The sequence below is a fragment of the Acinonyx jubatus genome, chromosome X, assembly GCF_027475565.1.
Source record: "Acinonyx jubatus isolate Ajub_Pintada_27869175 chromosome X, VMU_Ajub_asm_v1.0, whole genome shotgun sequence".
In the NCBI taxonomy this organism is placed as follows: domain Eukaryota; kingdom Metazoa; phylum Chordata; class Mammalia; order Carnivora; family Felidae; genus Acinonyx; species Acinonyx jubatus.
Window position 1 is genome coordinate 17,732,107 of NC_069389.1, and position 17,860 is coordinate 17,749,966.

Genomic DNA, 17,860 nt, shown 5'->3' on the forward strand with positions numbered 1-17,860 from the left:
ACTTTAGTGCTATAATCAGAAAGCAGTTATCACTGTCTATAAGCAGAAGGATAGTGAGCCACTTCCTCATACTTCAGTCAAAGACAAAAGTACACGATGTCCAAAGACTTTGGAATTGCCTTGTCATATATTTGACAAGATGTTGAAACAACATGGAATAGCAGCCACTACATGTTTAAAAGCCATCCTAAACAAAACCAAACTAATATGCTTTTTAGATGGAAACAATATATCTTATTAAAACTGTTTGCAGAGAAAGTACTTTGCTTGCTGGAACCTGAGGAAGAAGTAACCAAACTGATGCTTTCAGAGTACAAGTACTTCTTACATGATAGCTGCTGAAAAGATTCTCTTCTCACTCCAGAAAGATGCAAACATTCATGTACATGAAATGAAAATGAAATGCAGATGGAAAAACCTAGATGACTGGTTTCTTGAAAGCCAATTATATTGCTCTATTTGCACATTTTTAGAGCCAAGGTTTATAAGGACAAACATTATTTACATGAATGTAAAGCAGCAATTGCTGGCAAAAAATCTACATATATTAGGAATAAAACATAAGTGAATGCAGCACTTTCAGAATAGATTCATAAAATATTTTCTTCAACTGGTACTAGAAACTTCCATTTGTGGGACTGCTTCAACCAAACTGCACCACCTTCAGGAACCATACCAGGACTAAGATTTAAAATGAGGAAGTCTTTGCCTTGGTTGGTTCCTATTAAAGAGAAAGGGAAGGCTTAATAAATTGTGTGGCCGCTCAATACTAGCAGTACCCCATAATGGCAGCACTAAGCAAACATTATGTGCGATTATACCCTCCGTAGGTGAAAGTGAATATCTACTTCCGTGGTAGATAATGCTACTGTTTATTTCCAGGTATTCTTCTCTCCTTCCAGGTGATTACACTCCCTCTGCCCTTTACATTAAGCACAACTATTTGACTACTTTTGGCTAATGAAACATGAGTGGAAGTAATGTGTGCACCTCTGGGCTGCACCACTTCACTGCCAGGGGTAGCTACTCTAGTCTTCTCTTTCTCTGTTGTAGTGAACTCTGAAGCTCATTGTGAGATGTAAGCATGATAAAATGATGGAGTATCCACCAGCGTGCCAGCCCATGATGGATACATAGTAGAAACAAAAAATAATTCTTTGTTGTTTTTAGCCCCTGGGATTTTGGAATTTGTTACCCAAGCATGATAACCTAGCTCATTCTGACTAGTATAATTTAGTGTCATAAATGCACAGTGTAATGACCTGAGAAGCAAACTATCAGCTCACACTGATAAGAAATAAATATTCCATTGGGGCGCCTGGGTGGCTCAAGTCATGATCTCACAGCTCCTGAGTTCAAGCCCCACATCGGGCTCTGTGCTGACAGCTCAGAGCCTGGAGTCTGCTTTGGATTCTGTGTCTTCCTCTCTTTCTACCCCTGCTCCGCTCATGCTCTGTCTCTGTCTCAAAAATAAATAAACATTAAAAAAGTTTTAATAAATAAATAAATATTCCAGGGGTGCCTGGGTGGCTCAGTCGGTTAAGAGTCCGACTTCGGCTCAGTCGTGAGACCCATGATCTCACGGTCCATGGGTTCCAGCCCCGCATCAGGCTCTGTGCTGGCAGCTCAGAGCTTGGAGCTGCATCGGATTCTGTGTCTCCCTTTCCCTGCCCCTCCCTGCTCATGCTCTCTCTCTCTCTCTCTCTCTCAAAAATAAATACGCATTAAAATTTTTTTTTTAATTCCAGCATAAAACATCAAACTTTATTTAAAAATCTGAATACTAATGTTTTTAATAATAAATTAATAATATTTTAAAATTAATATCTAATGCTATATTTCATGATGATTCTGGTATCTCAGAAGTTCATTATATGATTATATATTTTGCTTCAGCCAAATATTGATTTTTAATTTGAGGCTATTTTGCATTCAGCCAAAATAAAAATCTAGTGCCCCCTCTAAAAATAATACAATAAATTAAAATTGTATGAATAAAAGTTTGTCTCTGTGTCCTTTATTTAAAATTGTTACCTGACAGGGGCCTCTGGCTGGCTCAGTTAGTAGAGCATGTGACTCGATATTGGAGTTGTGAGCCCAAACAACACATTAGCTGTAGAGCTTCCTTAAATACATACATACATACATAACTGAAAGAAACCCGAAATGATCTGTAAATTACGTCACAAATTTATTTGAAGGAAAAAAATACCTCGATCTTATGGAATTCAGGCAGTTTTTAGCCTCCATCTTGCATCCTCTAGCTGGTCTCTTCAGCTGCCACCAGCTGGCTTCCACTACTGATAAGTTCCAGAAACCAGCAGGATTCAATTCAATGTTTTGTTTTGACTGCTGGGTCCCTGTTGAGAACACCAAGTCAGCTGAATAAGTAAATTTTTAGGGTGGGAACAGAAAAACACAACTCATTTCCAACATATTTTGGGTAATCAGATGGCCACACAGTAGCTGGTACTTGTCCCAGCAAGGAGCCTAGACAAGGCTTCAGCCTAACAAAAAGATCTTAAGTTAATATTCTCTTCCAAGGGAAGAACAGTGTTAAAAACTACAGTCATTATGTAAGAATGAACAAAGGTCAGTTCAAACACAACAGCCTACCTACAGTCTTTGTGTAGTTTTAAGCATTAATAGCTTCAGAATTACTAATTCTACAAACTTAAAACATCATTTGAAAGTAAAAATACCTAAATTTCTTTCATGCTTTAGTCTTGGGAATTTTTGAAGAATAAATGTATTTCAATTTTTTGTTTCAATGTTTGTTATCTTCAGTTGATAGACTAAAGAACTTGAAATTTAAAGTTATTCAAAATTCACAAAATGAAATAAATGTAAAAGAAATTTAAATAAACTTTCAAGTGATGGTTTTTACAAGTTTACAGCAATTATACTTCTGAAATTATCAAAACCTAAAACTGCACTAAGACTGTCAGGGCACCTGTACATGGAAAACTGTGTGGTCACAGAGTGCTTGAATATAAACTTTCATAATTTACACCCAGTTATGTCCAACATAAGTTGAAATATTTTGTAACAACACATATCCATACATATATGCAAAGAAATGTAAAACTGAGTCATAAGATCTCTTGAAGCTAGAAGGACATGGTGTTAAATCATTAAAACTTTAGGAAAAGGATAGAAAAATAAGACAAATTAGTAGCAATATCTGTAATACAGCTTTCTAGTATTATACTATCATTTTTTTTTCTTTGAGGGCTGTTGAGGGTCCATTTTTATTTGGGATACTTGTTATTAAATACTATTATGTTCTCAATATTAGTACTGGTATTATTATTGCTAATGATGCTTTTCCAGAAAAGTTAACTTACAAAGACATGAACATTAAGAGAGAATGCAGAAAAACACTCTATGAGTTTTCCTTCCCATTAGAAGTCATCCAGTTCAGTGATTCTCAATCTTGCCTGCACAATGGAATGACCTAAGGAGCTTCAAAAAAAAAAAAAAAATACTGACCCTTGGGTCCCACTCTGAGATTTATTCAATTAGTCTAGGCTGCAAAAAGGCATCCGAAATTTTAAAAGCCCTGCGATGATCCTTTTATACAGTCAAAGGCTCAGCACCACTACTCAATATATAATCATATATAGTCAATATATAATCATATATAGATAGGCATAAAAATCTGTGCAAATATTCAGAGCTCCAATTTTTAAAACATAGCACCAATCTCAAATTATATTATGGAAGGGGTTGCTAAATGAACCTAATCTAATCAACATGGATGAATCTCAAAAATACTACGTAGAGCTAAATAAGCCAAACACCAAATTGGGTACTGATTGTATGGCTCTAGTTACATAAAGTTTAAATAAATTAGAACGGGGGTAAGGAGGCAAGTACTGACTGGGAAGGGACAGGAAGGAAATTTCTGAGATGAAAACATTCTCTGTGTTGATTAGGATAGACAGACATATACAGTTATCAAAACTAATAGAAATGGACAGTTGAGACCTGCATTATGGTTTAGTTATATGTAAATTACACTTCAATTTTTAAAAATAGAAGAAACACAATTAACTTAAATCTGGATACCTATGACAGGGTTTAAGAGGTGAAGATGATTATTACTTCAGATGACCCCAACCTCTCACTAGCTTAAAAGGAATGGCATTTGTTTCCTTTATCCCAAGAAATTTTCCACTTTCCCTTGTGATTATTTTTCTCTTAGTCCATTATTTTAAAATGTATTGTTTAATTTCCACATATTTGTGGATTTCCCAAGTTTTCTTCTATTATTGATTTCTAAATTTAGATTGTGGTCAGATAATATATTCTGTACTCCTTCAGTCTCTTTAAATTATTGAGAATTATTTTATGGCTCAATATGTTGTCTATCTTAGAGAATGTTTCATGTGCACTTAAAAAGAATGTGTATTCTGTTGTTGAACATAGTGATCTAAATATGTCTATTATAGTTGGTTTACAGTGTTGTTCAAGTTTTCTATTTCCCTAATCTTCTAATTATGGTTTTAATTATTGCTGTATTATTAAAAATGAAGTATTGATGTCTCAAAATATTATTTTTGAATTGTCTGTTCTTCAGTTCTGTTGATTTCTGCCTCACATGCTTGTTAAGTAAATATACATTTATAATTCTTAGATATTCTTGAATGATTGACCTTTTTATCATCATAAAATGTCCTTTGTATCTATTAATAATTTTGTCATAAATCCTATTCCATTTGGAAAAAAAAAAAAGGAATGGCAAACCCAAGGCCAGAACCAGAGAGTATAGATAGCCAACAGCAGGGAGGGCCAAAGCCTAAGAAATCGCTAGAGGGCTGGCAGCAGGAGACCAGCAAACACCCAGACCTCAGCGCCCCAGTGTCCCATGAAAATAAGCCCCCGCACCCTTTTCCGGTGCGTACAAATCCGTCTGTGTGTGCTATTCGAAAGCGTCCGGAGGGAAACGGCGCCACCGCGCGAAAGGAACCGGTGGCAGCTTGGTTCCTGCGCGGATGCTGGGGCTGTAGGCGCCGAGCTTTCAGCTGGTTGCAGCTCCCAGGGAGGAAGACGCCGGGGCTCGCCTTCCCTACGCTGCCTCCGCCACTGCCATGATTCCGGTGTCGCTGGTGGTAGTGGTGGTGGGTGGCTGGACTGCCGTCTACCTGACCGACTTGGTGCTGAAGGTGAGGGCCTCGGGCCTAAAGCCGAAGCCCGTGGTGTCCAGGGCTGAGGCGCAAGGCCCGAGGCCTTTTCTCTTCCCCTGCCTCGTGCCTCCCGGGCTGGAAGCCGCGCGGCCGATACCCACGTGCGCCTTTCCGCGTGGCGCCCCGGCCTCGTGGAGTAAATAAAACACCACGGGGCCCAGGCAGGGGTGTGGCGGTCTGCACAGCTACCGCAGTCGCATTGCGGGGCAGTGCAGGCCCCGCCGCTTTCGGGGCCTCCTGCCCGTGAGGCGCCAGTAGTGGGTTTGGGGAGGGCCGGGCCGATACCACACCCCGCGGCAGTGCACCTGGGAGGAAAATAAAAAGTCACTTAGGACAGGCATTGTTTTCCCTCATTGTCTTTAAGGCCACGACCCTCCAAAGACTCTCGTACTGGAATGAATCTAAATCAAGTTGTAATTTAAACCTGTAGTCTCAAACTTTAAAGTGCATACAATCATCTAGGGTTCCTGTTGAAATTCGAATTCTGATTAATCAGGCTTGGGGCGGGGCCTGTGATTCCGCGTTTGTAACCAGTTCCCATGTGCTACCAATGCTGTTAGTCTATGGACCATACTTCAAAGTAGCATCATCAGGTAACAGGATTTAGATAGCTAGTTTCTGACTACTCCACTTCTAATCTGCACCCTGTACCCACCCCACACATACGCCCTGGGTGTACGGTCCACTCGAGTTACTTGGGAAGGGTAGCAAAAATTCTGCACAATTGTCTGACCACATGCTTCTAGCAACCTTTGGAATTGAATGGGGGAGGTGGGGCGGGGAGGTAAAGTCATTATACAGAGTTTATTCCACAATACCGTTCTCAAATGTTTAATAAAACCTTCATGTTATGAATACCGTTTTAAATAGAATATTATAATTTATAATATTATTATATTATATTATAATATTAACTAATATTATAATTAGTATTGTGTGCTTTACGTGTAACAGTAAAATGAAATGATACTTGTGCTTTTTTGTTGCATTTAAACTTGCAAAGTGAGGAGATTATAGAGTCTTTAGAACAACGGCTGAGTTCAGCCACTTCGCAGCCTTTGTGCCTTGGCCAAATTACTCTCTGTGCCTGGGTTTCTTCATTTTCAAAAAGTAAGGATCTTCTGAGATAGTGGAAAGGATTACGTTAGCTCACACACGTAAAGGTTTGCTACTTCACCTGAAATTCAAGAACCAGCAGCTCTTGCGTCGTCAGGGAGCTCTTCAGAAATGTACAATCTCAGCCCTCTCCCTGACCTACAGAATCAAAATCTGAATCTTTACCAGATACTTTGGTGCTTCCTCTGCAGGTACTTGGCATAGTGTTTAGCCTATCATAAGCAGTACTGGCCACTGCTTCCTTGAACAGTGATTTTATTGTCTAGGAAAAACAAAACCACATCATTTCCTCATGTTGCATATGTGACAAAAATCCAAAATAAAGGGCATCTGGTGGTTCAGTCAATTAAGCATCAGACTCTTGGTTTCAGCTCAGGTCATGATCTCACAGTTCGTGAGTTCAAGCCCTGCATCAGTCTCTGTGCTGACGGCGTGGAGCCTCCTTGGGATTCTCTCTCTCCGTCTCTCTCTGCCCCTCCTTTGTGCTCGCGCTCTCTCTCTCTCTCTCTCTCTCTCTCTCTTTCAAAATAAATAAACTTTAAAAAAATTTTAATCCAAAATAAGAAGAACTTTTCAAACCTCTCCAGTCTCTGGTCAAGTGTGTGAGGTGATGAGGTTACTTTAATTTCAGTAACAACCCCTAGATCCCCAACAGAGTACTATTCCTTGAGCAAAAGACCTCACACTCACTCAGAGTCACTGTCTGGGCAATGGAGAGACCTCAAGCTTTAGGAGTCTGTACCTTCAGCTTCTCTGCTTCTAACTTGATCTGCTGTTCCACGTTTGGTTCTTCTAGGATTTCCTCAGTAGACATCTACTGAAGGGGCGTGTCACTCTACTTTTCTAAGTCTCAGAAAACAAGCAGGTTGAAAAACCACCTGAAGACTGAGAACAGAGGACATTATAGATCCAAAGACAAACGGATACCTGTATCAGTCAGGTCATTTTTTATGATTGTGATAGGACTGAAATATCTTACAAACAAATTCCTCAAATGGATGGGCATCAATATGATAAAATACTTAACTGTATTTACTGTAACTGAGGGGTAAAAGGGGTCATTGTCAGGGTATATAAAACAACCTTATATCATCCAAAATCCTACATTACTCAAGGACTTCAAACTTCCCTAAAGATAAAACTTGTTCAGGTGTGTATAAGCAGCTATCCCATCAACCCTGAAAAATGTAAGTTATTAAGAACAATTTGGTTTTATAAAAGTTTTGTACTTCCACATGATCAAAGGCAGCTTAAGGTCTCAGAGTGGTTGCTAAGAGGATAGAAAGCACTGATTGCAGCTAACCTGTCCTCTGAGTTGGACTGGTTGGAGGTCTTTTTAGATTATAACACAAGACCTCTTTCTGTGATAACAAGGCTTCTAGACCTCTGCTGTCCAGTGTGGGAGCCACTAACTACATGTGGTCATGGAGCATTTGAAATGGGGCTGGTCTAAATTTGAAATGTGCTGTAACACACTGGATTCAAAGACTTACGTACAAATAAGTAAATGAAATGTAAAGTATTTAAATAGGTTTTTTATATAGATTACATACTGAAATGATAATATCTTGGATATTTTTAGTTAAAAAGTATGTTTAAATTAATCTGTTTCTGTTTACTTTTTTAAATCAGCTGCTAGAAAATTTAAAATTACATATGTGGCTTGCATTTGTGGCTCACATATGTCTATTGGACAGCGCTGTTCTAACTTTGACAAACTTTCTGTAAAGGGCCAGATGATAAGTATTTTAGCCTTTGTGAGCTGCATAGGCTCTCTGATGCATATTCTTGTTTTTTTGTTGTCTTTAACCCCTTAAAAGTACAAAAACTATCCTTAGCCCATAGGCTATACAAAGAAACAGGCTGTATGGGGCACTTGGCTGGCTCAGTTGATAGAACATGCAACTCTTGATTTCAGGGGCTGTGAGTTTGAGCCCCACATCGGGCGTAGAAATTACCTAAAAAACAAAAAAACAAAACAAAACAAAAAAAACAGGCTGTAGACCACATTTGGCCTACAGGCCATAGTTTGCCAGACTCTAACCTCAACAGACCAGCTAGTCTGAGATCTTTAATATCCTGAAAAAGAAACATACAGCTTTAAAATTATAAGTATTTGGGCAGTCAGTATCTTCCTTTCCTGTAGAAAAGACTTCTTTTTGATTTTCTTAAACATCATACATGTTCTTCAAAACTGAGTGATGTGGAACTTTTTCTCTCCTAGTCATCTGTGTATTTTAAGCATTCTTATGAAGACTGGTTGGAAAACAATGGATTGAGCATCTCCCCATTTCACATAAGGTGGCAAACTGCTGTTTTCAATCGTGCCTTTTACAGTTGGGGACGGCGGAAAGCGAGGATGCTTTACCAGTGGTATTCTTCATTTTTCTTTTTGGTTTAAAGTAATCATTGTGATCATGAGAAATGCTTGTCAAATGAACTATTTCCATCATTTTCAATCTACTGAGTTTTAAAATATTGACAGTATAAAATGTCTGGTTTTCTATAAACTTAAATGGGATTACATCATTGTGCTTTTGCATACATCAAAAATCAAGGTTCTATACCTTATCTGGATAGTAGTACATGGGTGCACACGTAAAAATTCAGTGAGCAGTACATTTGACACTTGTGCACTTTACTGTGTAAGTTATTCACTAATAGAAATGCCAAAAAATTGGAACATTTTCCATCATGAAATTAATTCTGTAGAATTCTGTCCCCTATCATAACACATAGAAACAAGGGTCCTGGGAGTCATAGGATACCCAAAAGTCTTCAGGCTTTCCCCTATACTTCTTTTCTGATAGTCCTCTTGGGTAATGGTATTTAAAATATTTCACAGCCAGTAAAGCATATGCACAAACCACTAGGCAAAATGATCAGCCAGATTGTAGCAATAGGGTTCTGGAGTCCCCTGGCCATGCCAGGTATACTCCTTTTAAGTTATTATTTTTTTTAATCAAGGAGCATATAGTTTATCGTTAGGAGGTTTATAATGATCTCTGGGCCACCCTAAGGACCAACACATTTTGTAGTTGACAGAATTTCTAGTATGGGTGTAAAGGGCCTTTGTCTAAATTCCTTTTTGCTAAAATTTTAGCACCACATGTTACAGAGCTAAATGTAAACAGGTCATTAAAAAGCAGAAAATGCAATAGCAAATCAAAGCAAGCAAAATAGAAGGAAATAATAAAGAGCAGAAATCAGAGAGATAAAAACTATACAGTGAAGAAAATCAGCAAAGCCAAATGTTGGTTCTTTGAAAAGATTAATAAAACTGATAAACCCCTTCCATAATTCTGAAGAGGAAAACACAAGTAACAAAAATCAGAATTGAATGGTTAGTATCAAAAAGATAAGTAACAAGCATTATTGAGGATGCTGAGAAAAGGGAACCCTCGTGCACTATTGATGGTAATATAAATTGGTGAAACCACTGTGGAAAACAATATGGAGGTTCCTCAAAAATATTAACAACTGAAATACCACCAGATGGTAGCTACACTTGTGGTGAACATAGCATAATGTATAAACTTGTTGAATCACTATGTTGTACACTGAAACATAGTGTGTCAACTATACTTCATTGTGTGTCAACTGTACTTCAATTAAAAAAAAAAAGAAATACCATATGATCTAGTAATTCCACTAATGGATATTTACCCAAAGAAAACAAAAACACTAATTCAAAAAGATATATACACCACTATGCTTATTGCAGCATTATTTACAATAGCTGTGATACAGAAGCAACCCAAGTGTCCGTCAATAGATGAATAAAGAGGATGTGGTATATATACATAGTGGAATATTGAATGAGATCTGGCCATTTGCAACAACAAGGATGGAACTAGAAGGTATTCTAAGCGAACTAAGAGAAAGAAAAATACCATATGATTCCATTTATATACGGAATATAAAAAACAAAACCAATGAAGAGCCAAACAAAATATGCAGAGACTTAAATACAGATAACAAATTGGTAGTTACCAGAGGGGAGGTAGGTAGGGGTATGGGTGAAATAAATAAAGGGGTTTAAGACATACAAACTTCCAGTTACAAAATAAGTCACAGAGATGAAAAAGTACAGCACAGGGAATATAGTCAATAATACTGTAACAATATTGTATGTCGACTACACTGTACGTGATGAATCTTGAATAATGTATAGAATCAATATGTTGTACACTTGAAAGTAATGCAACAGTGTATGTTAATTGCACTTCAATTTTAAAAAAATCAGAATTGAGAAAAGGGAACACGACTGCAGATTCCATGTACATTTTTCCAAAATGAAACAGTTGTGATAACTCCATGCCTATAAATTTGACAATGTAGACAAAATGGACAAGTTCGTTGAAAAACACAACTTACCAAAAAGTGAAGAAATGTAATAGATTATTCCCAACTATAGAAGGGTAATTTGTAATTATTGTAATTATTAAAACAGTAGAAGAAGGAAACTGTTGTTAAATTTTACCATGTTAACATTTAAGCTCATCACAAAATAATAGCTAAAATAAAATGCAAACAAAAGAATTGGAGATAAAAAAGAAATGGATGTCTGTAATGTCAGAAGAGCTTTTATAATTATGTGAGAACAAGATCAAAACAATTCTATGTAAATGGACAAAAGAGAGGAAAGAAACTTTGTTGGGAACAATATTCAGCCTCTTCAGTTATGCGAGAGTTGTAAATTACTACAACTGTTTTAAAAGAGACCAGTGCCTGTGTTTCAGTCATGTATCTCAAGTTCAGGTAGGAAAATGAAGCAGAGTTATTGAAATTTTTAGCCATTATTTTGAAGCTATGAAATGTGGCTGGTCAATAAATTTGCTAACCCGTGAATTTTGAGGAAGTGTATGTTTATGCAATTTTGCTTCCTCCCGACAGGTTCAATTTTGGAATGGTGTTTGGCGTAATTGCTATGTTCAGCTCTTTTTTTCTCCTGGGGAAAACGCTGATGCAGACTTTGGCACAAATGATGGCTGACTCACCCTCTTCTTATTCTTCTTCCTCTTCTTCCTCTTCCTCTTCTTCCTCTTCCTCTTCTTCCTCTTCTTCCTCTTCATCATCTTCCTCTTCCTCCTCTTCTTCCTCCTCCTCCTCACTTCACAATGAACAAGTGCTACAAGTTGTGGTAAGTACCTTCTTTTTGCTTTAAATTTATTGCAACATGAATATAAGATATTTCTTCTGGCTAGCATAACTCCTATCCATGTTATAAATATGGAAACAGATGAAAAGTCTCACGATTTCTCAAATTACCTGCTTAAACAAAAATATTAATAGGAACGTAGCAAAGATTTGTTGGAATATGTAGTAGGGGTGGTAGTAGTAGTAATAGACCATGTAAATGGACCATGAAAACTGTCTACAATTACACAGATATTTGAATTAACTTAGTATCTTCTTGAGGTGTTAAATGATTGTTTCTATCAAGGAATAAGCATGCTGATTTAAGATCTCTATAATGTATAAATAAATTGCATTTTAACCCTATGCAAAGTGTTGCCTTTCCTCTTCATGTCTTTCAGACTCTAACCAATAATATCCTTTTAATTAAAGATATAAGACCTTGAATGGTCACTGTGATTTCCTGATGTGAAGAATAATGTGCTGAGTTTTACTCCTTAGACTGTAAGCCATTTATAATAATTCTCATTTCAACGCACATGTATAAACAAACCTATACCGTATTGATCCATGTCTCCAGGGTTTAGAAGGGTGCTTTACCATTGACTTTTATTTCAAATTTTTCACATGTGTAGTTTTTATTTTCATGAGTCGTGGATGTTATGTTCTTAATCATGCTCTTATTAATGGAATAGACTAAGAGCTAATAATATATTTTTTAACTCATTTTTTGTGGTTTCTAGTAGGCTAGGTCACTATGGGGATATTTAGAAGTCATTAGTAGAGAATGATAATGAATCTCTCTTATGGTAATAGCTCTTTTTTAGAGGTTGAAAGGATTTGCCAGGTATGGCCTTAGAAGAGATGATTAATTTCCTCAACAATTACTAAGTATATTCTGCCTACTGGCCATATGCTGAGTCCTGCTTATATGGGGAACAAAATCCAATCCTAGCACTCAGGAAGTTTTAGTCTAGAGGGAGAGCTGCTGTGATTGTGCTATAGTTGGACAGAGTACAAGGTGCTGTGAGAACAGAGAAAAGGCATGCTGAGATGTGCCTGGCACTGGGAAGAGAGGAGAGGAGAGCTTCAAGGGAAGGGTGAGGAGAGTCCTCAAAGCCTCTAAGAAAAGATGGCAATTGAGCATCCCAATAACAGAGGGAACCTTATAATATGGAAAGGTGGGGGATTAGGGGAGAATAATAGAATAATAATAAAACCTAGGTAATATACATGCTTTCTATGTGAGGTTTTTGTGCCCATTTTATTTTATTCTTTAACAATCTATGGGTAAGTATCTCATCACAGATAAGAAAAGCAAGGCAGAAAGATGTTAAGTCACTTGCCTGTGGTCACAGCTCATAAATAGTGGGTCCATCACTCACCTACCACTGACCTCAGAGCCATCATGCTCTATTCCCTTAAGAAAGACCACTAATTCTTCAAGGAACTATAAACTAACTTTGACCTGTGTCTAGGAGGTATATGGTGGAAGGTATATGATGCAGGAGATAAAATAGGAAATACCGGTAAGGCCTGGGTTATGAAAGATCATCCTAAGGAGTTTTGATTTTGGGGGGTGTCTAGCTAGCTCAGTTGGTAGAGATGCGACTCTTGATCTTGGGTTTTGAGTTCAACCCCAGTGTTGGGTGTGGAGATTACTAAGTAGTTTTGATTTTTCTTGTAGATAACAGGTCTGTATAAAATGGACCAAAGGAGGGTTACACTGAAGATGGGAAGAGCATATTAGAGGGCACTTTGGAATAATTCACTGTAGAAGTGATACAGATCTAAACTAAATTGGTGGTAAGAAGAAGGAAGGAGGCAGATTCAAAGGGTCTTTTAGAGTGGAGTTCTCAGGCCTTGGTGTTTAAGTGAATGTGAGGCTGGAACAAGAGGGAAGAGTTAAGGACGACTCTCAGGCTACATGATTGGTTATTGTTTGCCAAAGAAGAGGATAGTAGAGAAAGAAGCAGGTTGGGAAGAAATGTGATCATTCGCCTGTCTGCCTAGGATTAGAATGATAAAGTGTAGCTCAGAGAAGAAATTATTTCTTCTTTCTGCATCTCAGTTCATTCATAGAGCTCACAAAAATGTTGACTCTGTTAGGAGTCCTGCTTTGGAATCATGAAGAAGTCAGTTGCCCTCTGTAGTACACTGTGCATGTTTATGTATATATCTAAGAATGTTCTATCTCCTGGGGCGCCTGGGTGGCTCAGTTGGTTAAGTGTCTGACTTCGGCTCAGGGCATGATTTCACAGTTCGTGGGTTCGAGCCCTGTGTCAGGCTCTGCACTGACAGCTCAGAACCTGGAGCCTGCTTCAGATTCTATGTCTCCCTCTCTCTCTGTCCCGTCCCACGTGTGTTCTTTCTCTCTCAAAAATAAATAATAAACGTTAAAAAAAGAAAAAAAAACAATGTTCTATTTCCTGGCTTTGATATGAGTTCTTGTAGCTCAGAGAATATATTTTCTATTTACATCATAATTACCTACAGCCTTATTCAGTATTAATTCCCAAAAACCTGGCACTCTGTCACTGAGAGATCAGAATTCTGGTACATCTAATACCCTGTGTGATCATGGCCAAGACAGATGGGCAGTCACATACTGTTGCCAGAAAATAAGACCTACCATCTGTTAGTATAATCACTCACTCAAATCCTTACCTTATCTCATTATTACATCCATAAGATAATAAAGCAAAGGAACCAATGTCCTATGGAATCAAGCCTACTGATTTATTTGAAATAAAGTTAAGATAACCAGGACATATTGTGATATTGAGAAAATCTGTAAGAATTAACCTTGGGGTTCCTGGGTAGCTCAGTTGGTTAAGCATGGCTCAGATCATGATCTCGAAGTCCCTGAGTTCGAGCCCTGCGTCAGGCTCTGTGCTGACAGCTCAGAGTCTAGAGCCTGCTTCAGATTCTGTGTCTCCCTCTCCCTCTGCCCCTCCCTTGCTTGCACGTGCTTGCTCTCTCTCTCTCTCTCTCTCTCTCAAAAATAAGCATTAAAAAAATTTTTTTAAGAATTAATCTTAAGTACATAAATTTAGAGAGGGGTCAGAGAAAAGGAAGCTACTTATCTGAACAGGCAGACACCTGACAACATGGAAATGGAGCAGGTATGTAGAAGAAGGTACCCTGATATTCTTAAAAAGAATCGCTTAGTAGGGTCTGAGTAAAGAGAACTTCAGATAATGAGCATCACAAAAATGTCCATATCTTTTGACCATTTACTTGTATACCACCATCTAGGACTCTAGCTTTAAGTAAACACTTCCAAATGTGGAAAAAATAGTATTCATCAAATTCTTATCCTAACATTATTTATTATGAAGAATTGGAAATAACCACAGTGTATAATTGAGGAATGCTGCTTAAGTTGTGGGATTGTCATTCAGTGAAATGCTATGTATACATTAAAGGTGAAGGTTATGAAAACTAGTTTCATAACTAGGGAAAGGATGCTTGGAATTCATGAATTTAGACAGCAATCCAAGCAACATAGTTTGAATCTTCTCTTCAGGTACTAAAGGAGTCTTAAAAGTAAAATTCTTCTATGCACAAAAATAAATTCCAGTTGAATTAAGATTGAAACAAAGTCATAAAAGACCTTGAAAGACAAAAAATAGGTTTCTGCTTATATGAACACAGAATGAGAAAGACATAAGCATAAAACTAATGGCAGAAACCATGAATATTGATAGATTTTACTACATAAAATTTTTATATATCAAAAAACTAAAAGAAAAAAGTAAAAGGCAAAAGAACTTGGGAATACATCTATGATATGTATTACAGAGGACTGATAATTGATATTTGAAGTGATCCTACAGAGCAATAAGAAAAAAATAAACACTGTAGGAGAAAAAAATAGACAAGTCATGAGTAGGCTACTCACAAAAGACCTATCAATGGTCAGAAGTAGGGGAAACGTTGAGCTTTAATAATAAAGAAATATAAATCAAACAATGAAATACTTTTTATTTTCCTAAAATTGCAGATTTGAATAAATAAGTTTGCTCAAGGCTACAAAGGGTCTACTTTTGGAGAACAGTTTGATATGTATCAAAGTCCTTTAAATTTTGTGTAATGAAAGCATATGTTACTCTCTTTTTTTTAGAGAGATAGAGTGCAAGTGGGGGGAGAGGGGCAGAGGAAGAGAGAGAATTAGAGAATCTCAAGCAGGCTCCACATGCAGCACTGAGCCCAACACAGGGCTCAATCCCACAACCCTGGGACCATGACCTGAGCTAAAATCAAGAGTCAGATGCTCAACCACCTGAGCCACCCAGGAGCCCTGAAGCATAATGTTAAATATGGGACAAGGATTATTTCATTTAATCCTCAAAATTACCTTTTTATATAAATGTAAATGTGGTTATTTCCATTTTAATAATGAGGAAATTGCACTGTTGGGAGGAATAATCCAAATTTCCTTGAGGTCACTTAGCTAGTTAATGATGGATCCAAAATGTCAAACCGAAGTGACCTGTCTCCTGAGCCTGAACCAACAATGCTTAAGAATTTTTATCCCCAAAATATTTGGATATATGTGTCCAAATATGTTTATCACAGTATAAGAGCAGAAACTTTAAACTTTAAAACAATTAAATGCCCAACAGTCTATTTTATAGAATACAGTACAGTTCTTAAAATCATGTTGAACCCTTTCGCACTGCTGGTGGGAATGCAAACTGGTGCAGCCACTCTGGAAAACAGTATGGAGGTTCTTCAAAAAATTAAAAACAGAACTACCTATGGCCCAGCACTTGGCACTACTAGATATTTATCCAGAGGACACAGGAGTGCTGATTCGAACGGGCACATACACCCCAATGTTTATAGCAGCACTATCAACAATAGCCAAAGTGTGGAAAGAGCCCAAATGTCCATCGACTGATGACTGGATAAAAAAGATGTGATATATATACACAATGGAATGCTACTTGGCAATCAAAAGGAATGAAATCTTTCCATTTGCAACAACATGGATGGAACTAGAGTGTGTTATGCTAAGCGAAATTAAGTCAGAGAAAGACAAATATATGATTTCACTTGTGTGGAATTTAATGTACAAAACAGATGAACACAGGGAAGGGAAGCAAAAATAATATAAAAACAGAGAGGGAGACAAACCATAAGAGACTCTTAAGTACAGAGAACAAACTGAGGGTTGCTGGAGGAGTGTTGGCTGGGGGGATAGGCTAAATGGGCAAGGGGCATTAAGGAGGACACTTGTTGGGATGAGCACTGAGTGTTACATGTAAGTGATGAATCACTAAATTATATTCCTGAAATCATTATTACACTATATGATAACCAACTTGGATTTAAATTTAAAAAAAATAAAAATAGGGGCGCCTGAGTGGCTCAGTTAAGTGTCCAACTTCAGCTCAGGTCATGAGCTCACGGCTCGTGAGTTGCATCGGGTTCTGTGCTAACAGCTCAGAGCCTGGAGCCTGCTTCAGATTCTGTGTCTCCCTCCCTCTCTGCCCCTCCCCCACTCACACTCTGTCTCTCCCTCAAGAATAAACATTAAAAAAAATTTTTTTTAAATACAAATTAAAAAATGTTGAACCAGAAAACACTCATGGAAAAAAGGTGATACTATTGAGAGGGGCAGATGTCAAATCCATGTTTATAATAAAAATATAATTCTTAAAAATATATGTATGTGAAAAGACTAGAAGAACATACATTAAAACATTGAGAATGGTTTTTGGTTTTGTGTTTGGGGAGCAGGAGTATAGTCTTCTGGTTTTCTTTTGAGTTTTCCAGTTTTCCTGCTTTAAACACATTTTGTAACTAAAGTAATAAGAGCAAGAATTTCCTCTAGAAGGATACTTTTAGGGTCCCAACTCCTGGACTGTGAGAAATAGATGCTCAGTATGTGAATAATATAAATGATGCCTGGTGTGCCCCCACTTAACCTAATTTATAGACTCCTTAACAGATGACATAACTCAAGAGTGATTATTTATCATATGAGAAGATTCTTGGGTATCTATAAGACTTTACCATGCAGCTCTTACAATAGCAAACTTCCCTTGTGTATGCAGTGATACATACAAATGCATCATCTTAGGAGCATGGGATTGCAAGACGACTTCTTCATAGGTCCTTAATATGTCTGTCTATTCCAGACAACTTACTTTCTGCATTAAATTTCAGTTTTAATATAATACGTATAATTTTGATACTCTTTTTCTGACCACTCTACTACACAAATTGTTGGAATCCAAGAAATGGACAGCACAGTGCTCCCACACCAATAAGGCACTTTATTACAGTACCCTTAATTACCAGCACTCATGTTACTTGAGAATACTAAAATGAAAACTCATTGATGAGGGGCAGGAATATCCTATATTACTTAAGTATCTGGAACCTTGCAATAACAATTCAGAGGC

The 17,860-nt window shown here is 37.5% G+C and overlaps 1 protein-coding gene across 16 annotated transcripts in view; it reads left to right on the forward strand.

Annotated features, from left to right (window-relative positions):
• The first annotated feature begins 4,939 nt into the window (after positions 1-4,939).
• The window catches only part of MBTPS2 (membrane bound transcription factor peptidase, site 2), a 98,081-nt gene continuing 85,160 nt past the window's right edge, over positions 4,940-17,860 (forward strand). For 12 of the 16 annotated variants that reach the window (XM_053202163.1, XM_053202161.1, XM_053202165.1 and 9 more), the window contains exons 1-3: positions 4,941-5,168; positions 8,530-8,678; positions 11,202-11,448. In XM_053202163.1, the coding sequence (XP_053058138.1) occupies positions 5,094-5,168; positions 8,530-8,678; positions 11,202-11,448 (471 nt within the window). In that variant the 5' untranslated portion in view covers positions 4,941-5,093. Of the gene's footprint in view, positions 5,169-8,529; positions 8,679-11,201; positions 11,449-17,860 lie in introns of all 16 variants that reach the window. The other 4 variants (XM_027054592.2, XM_053202171.1, XM_027054593.2 and 1 more) reach the window with 2 other exon arrangements.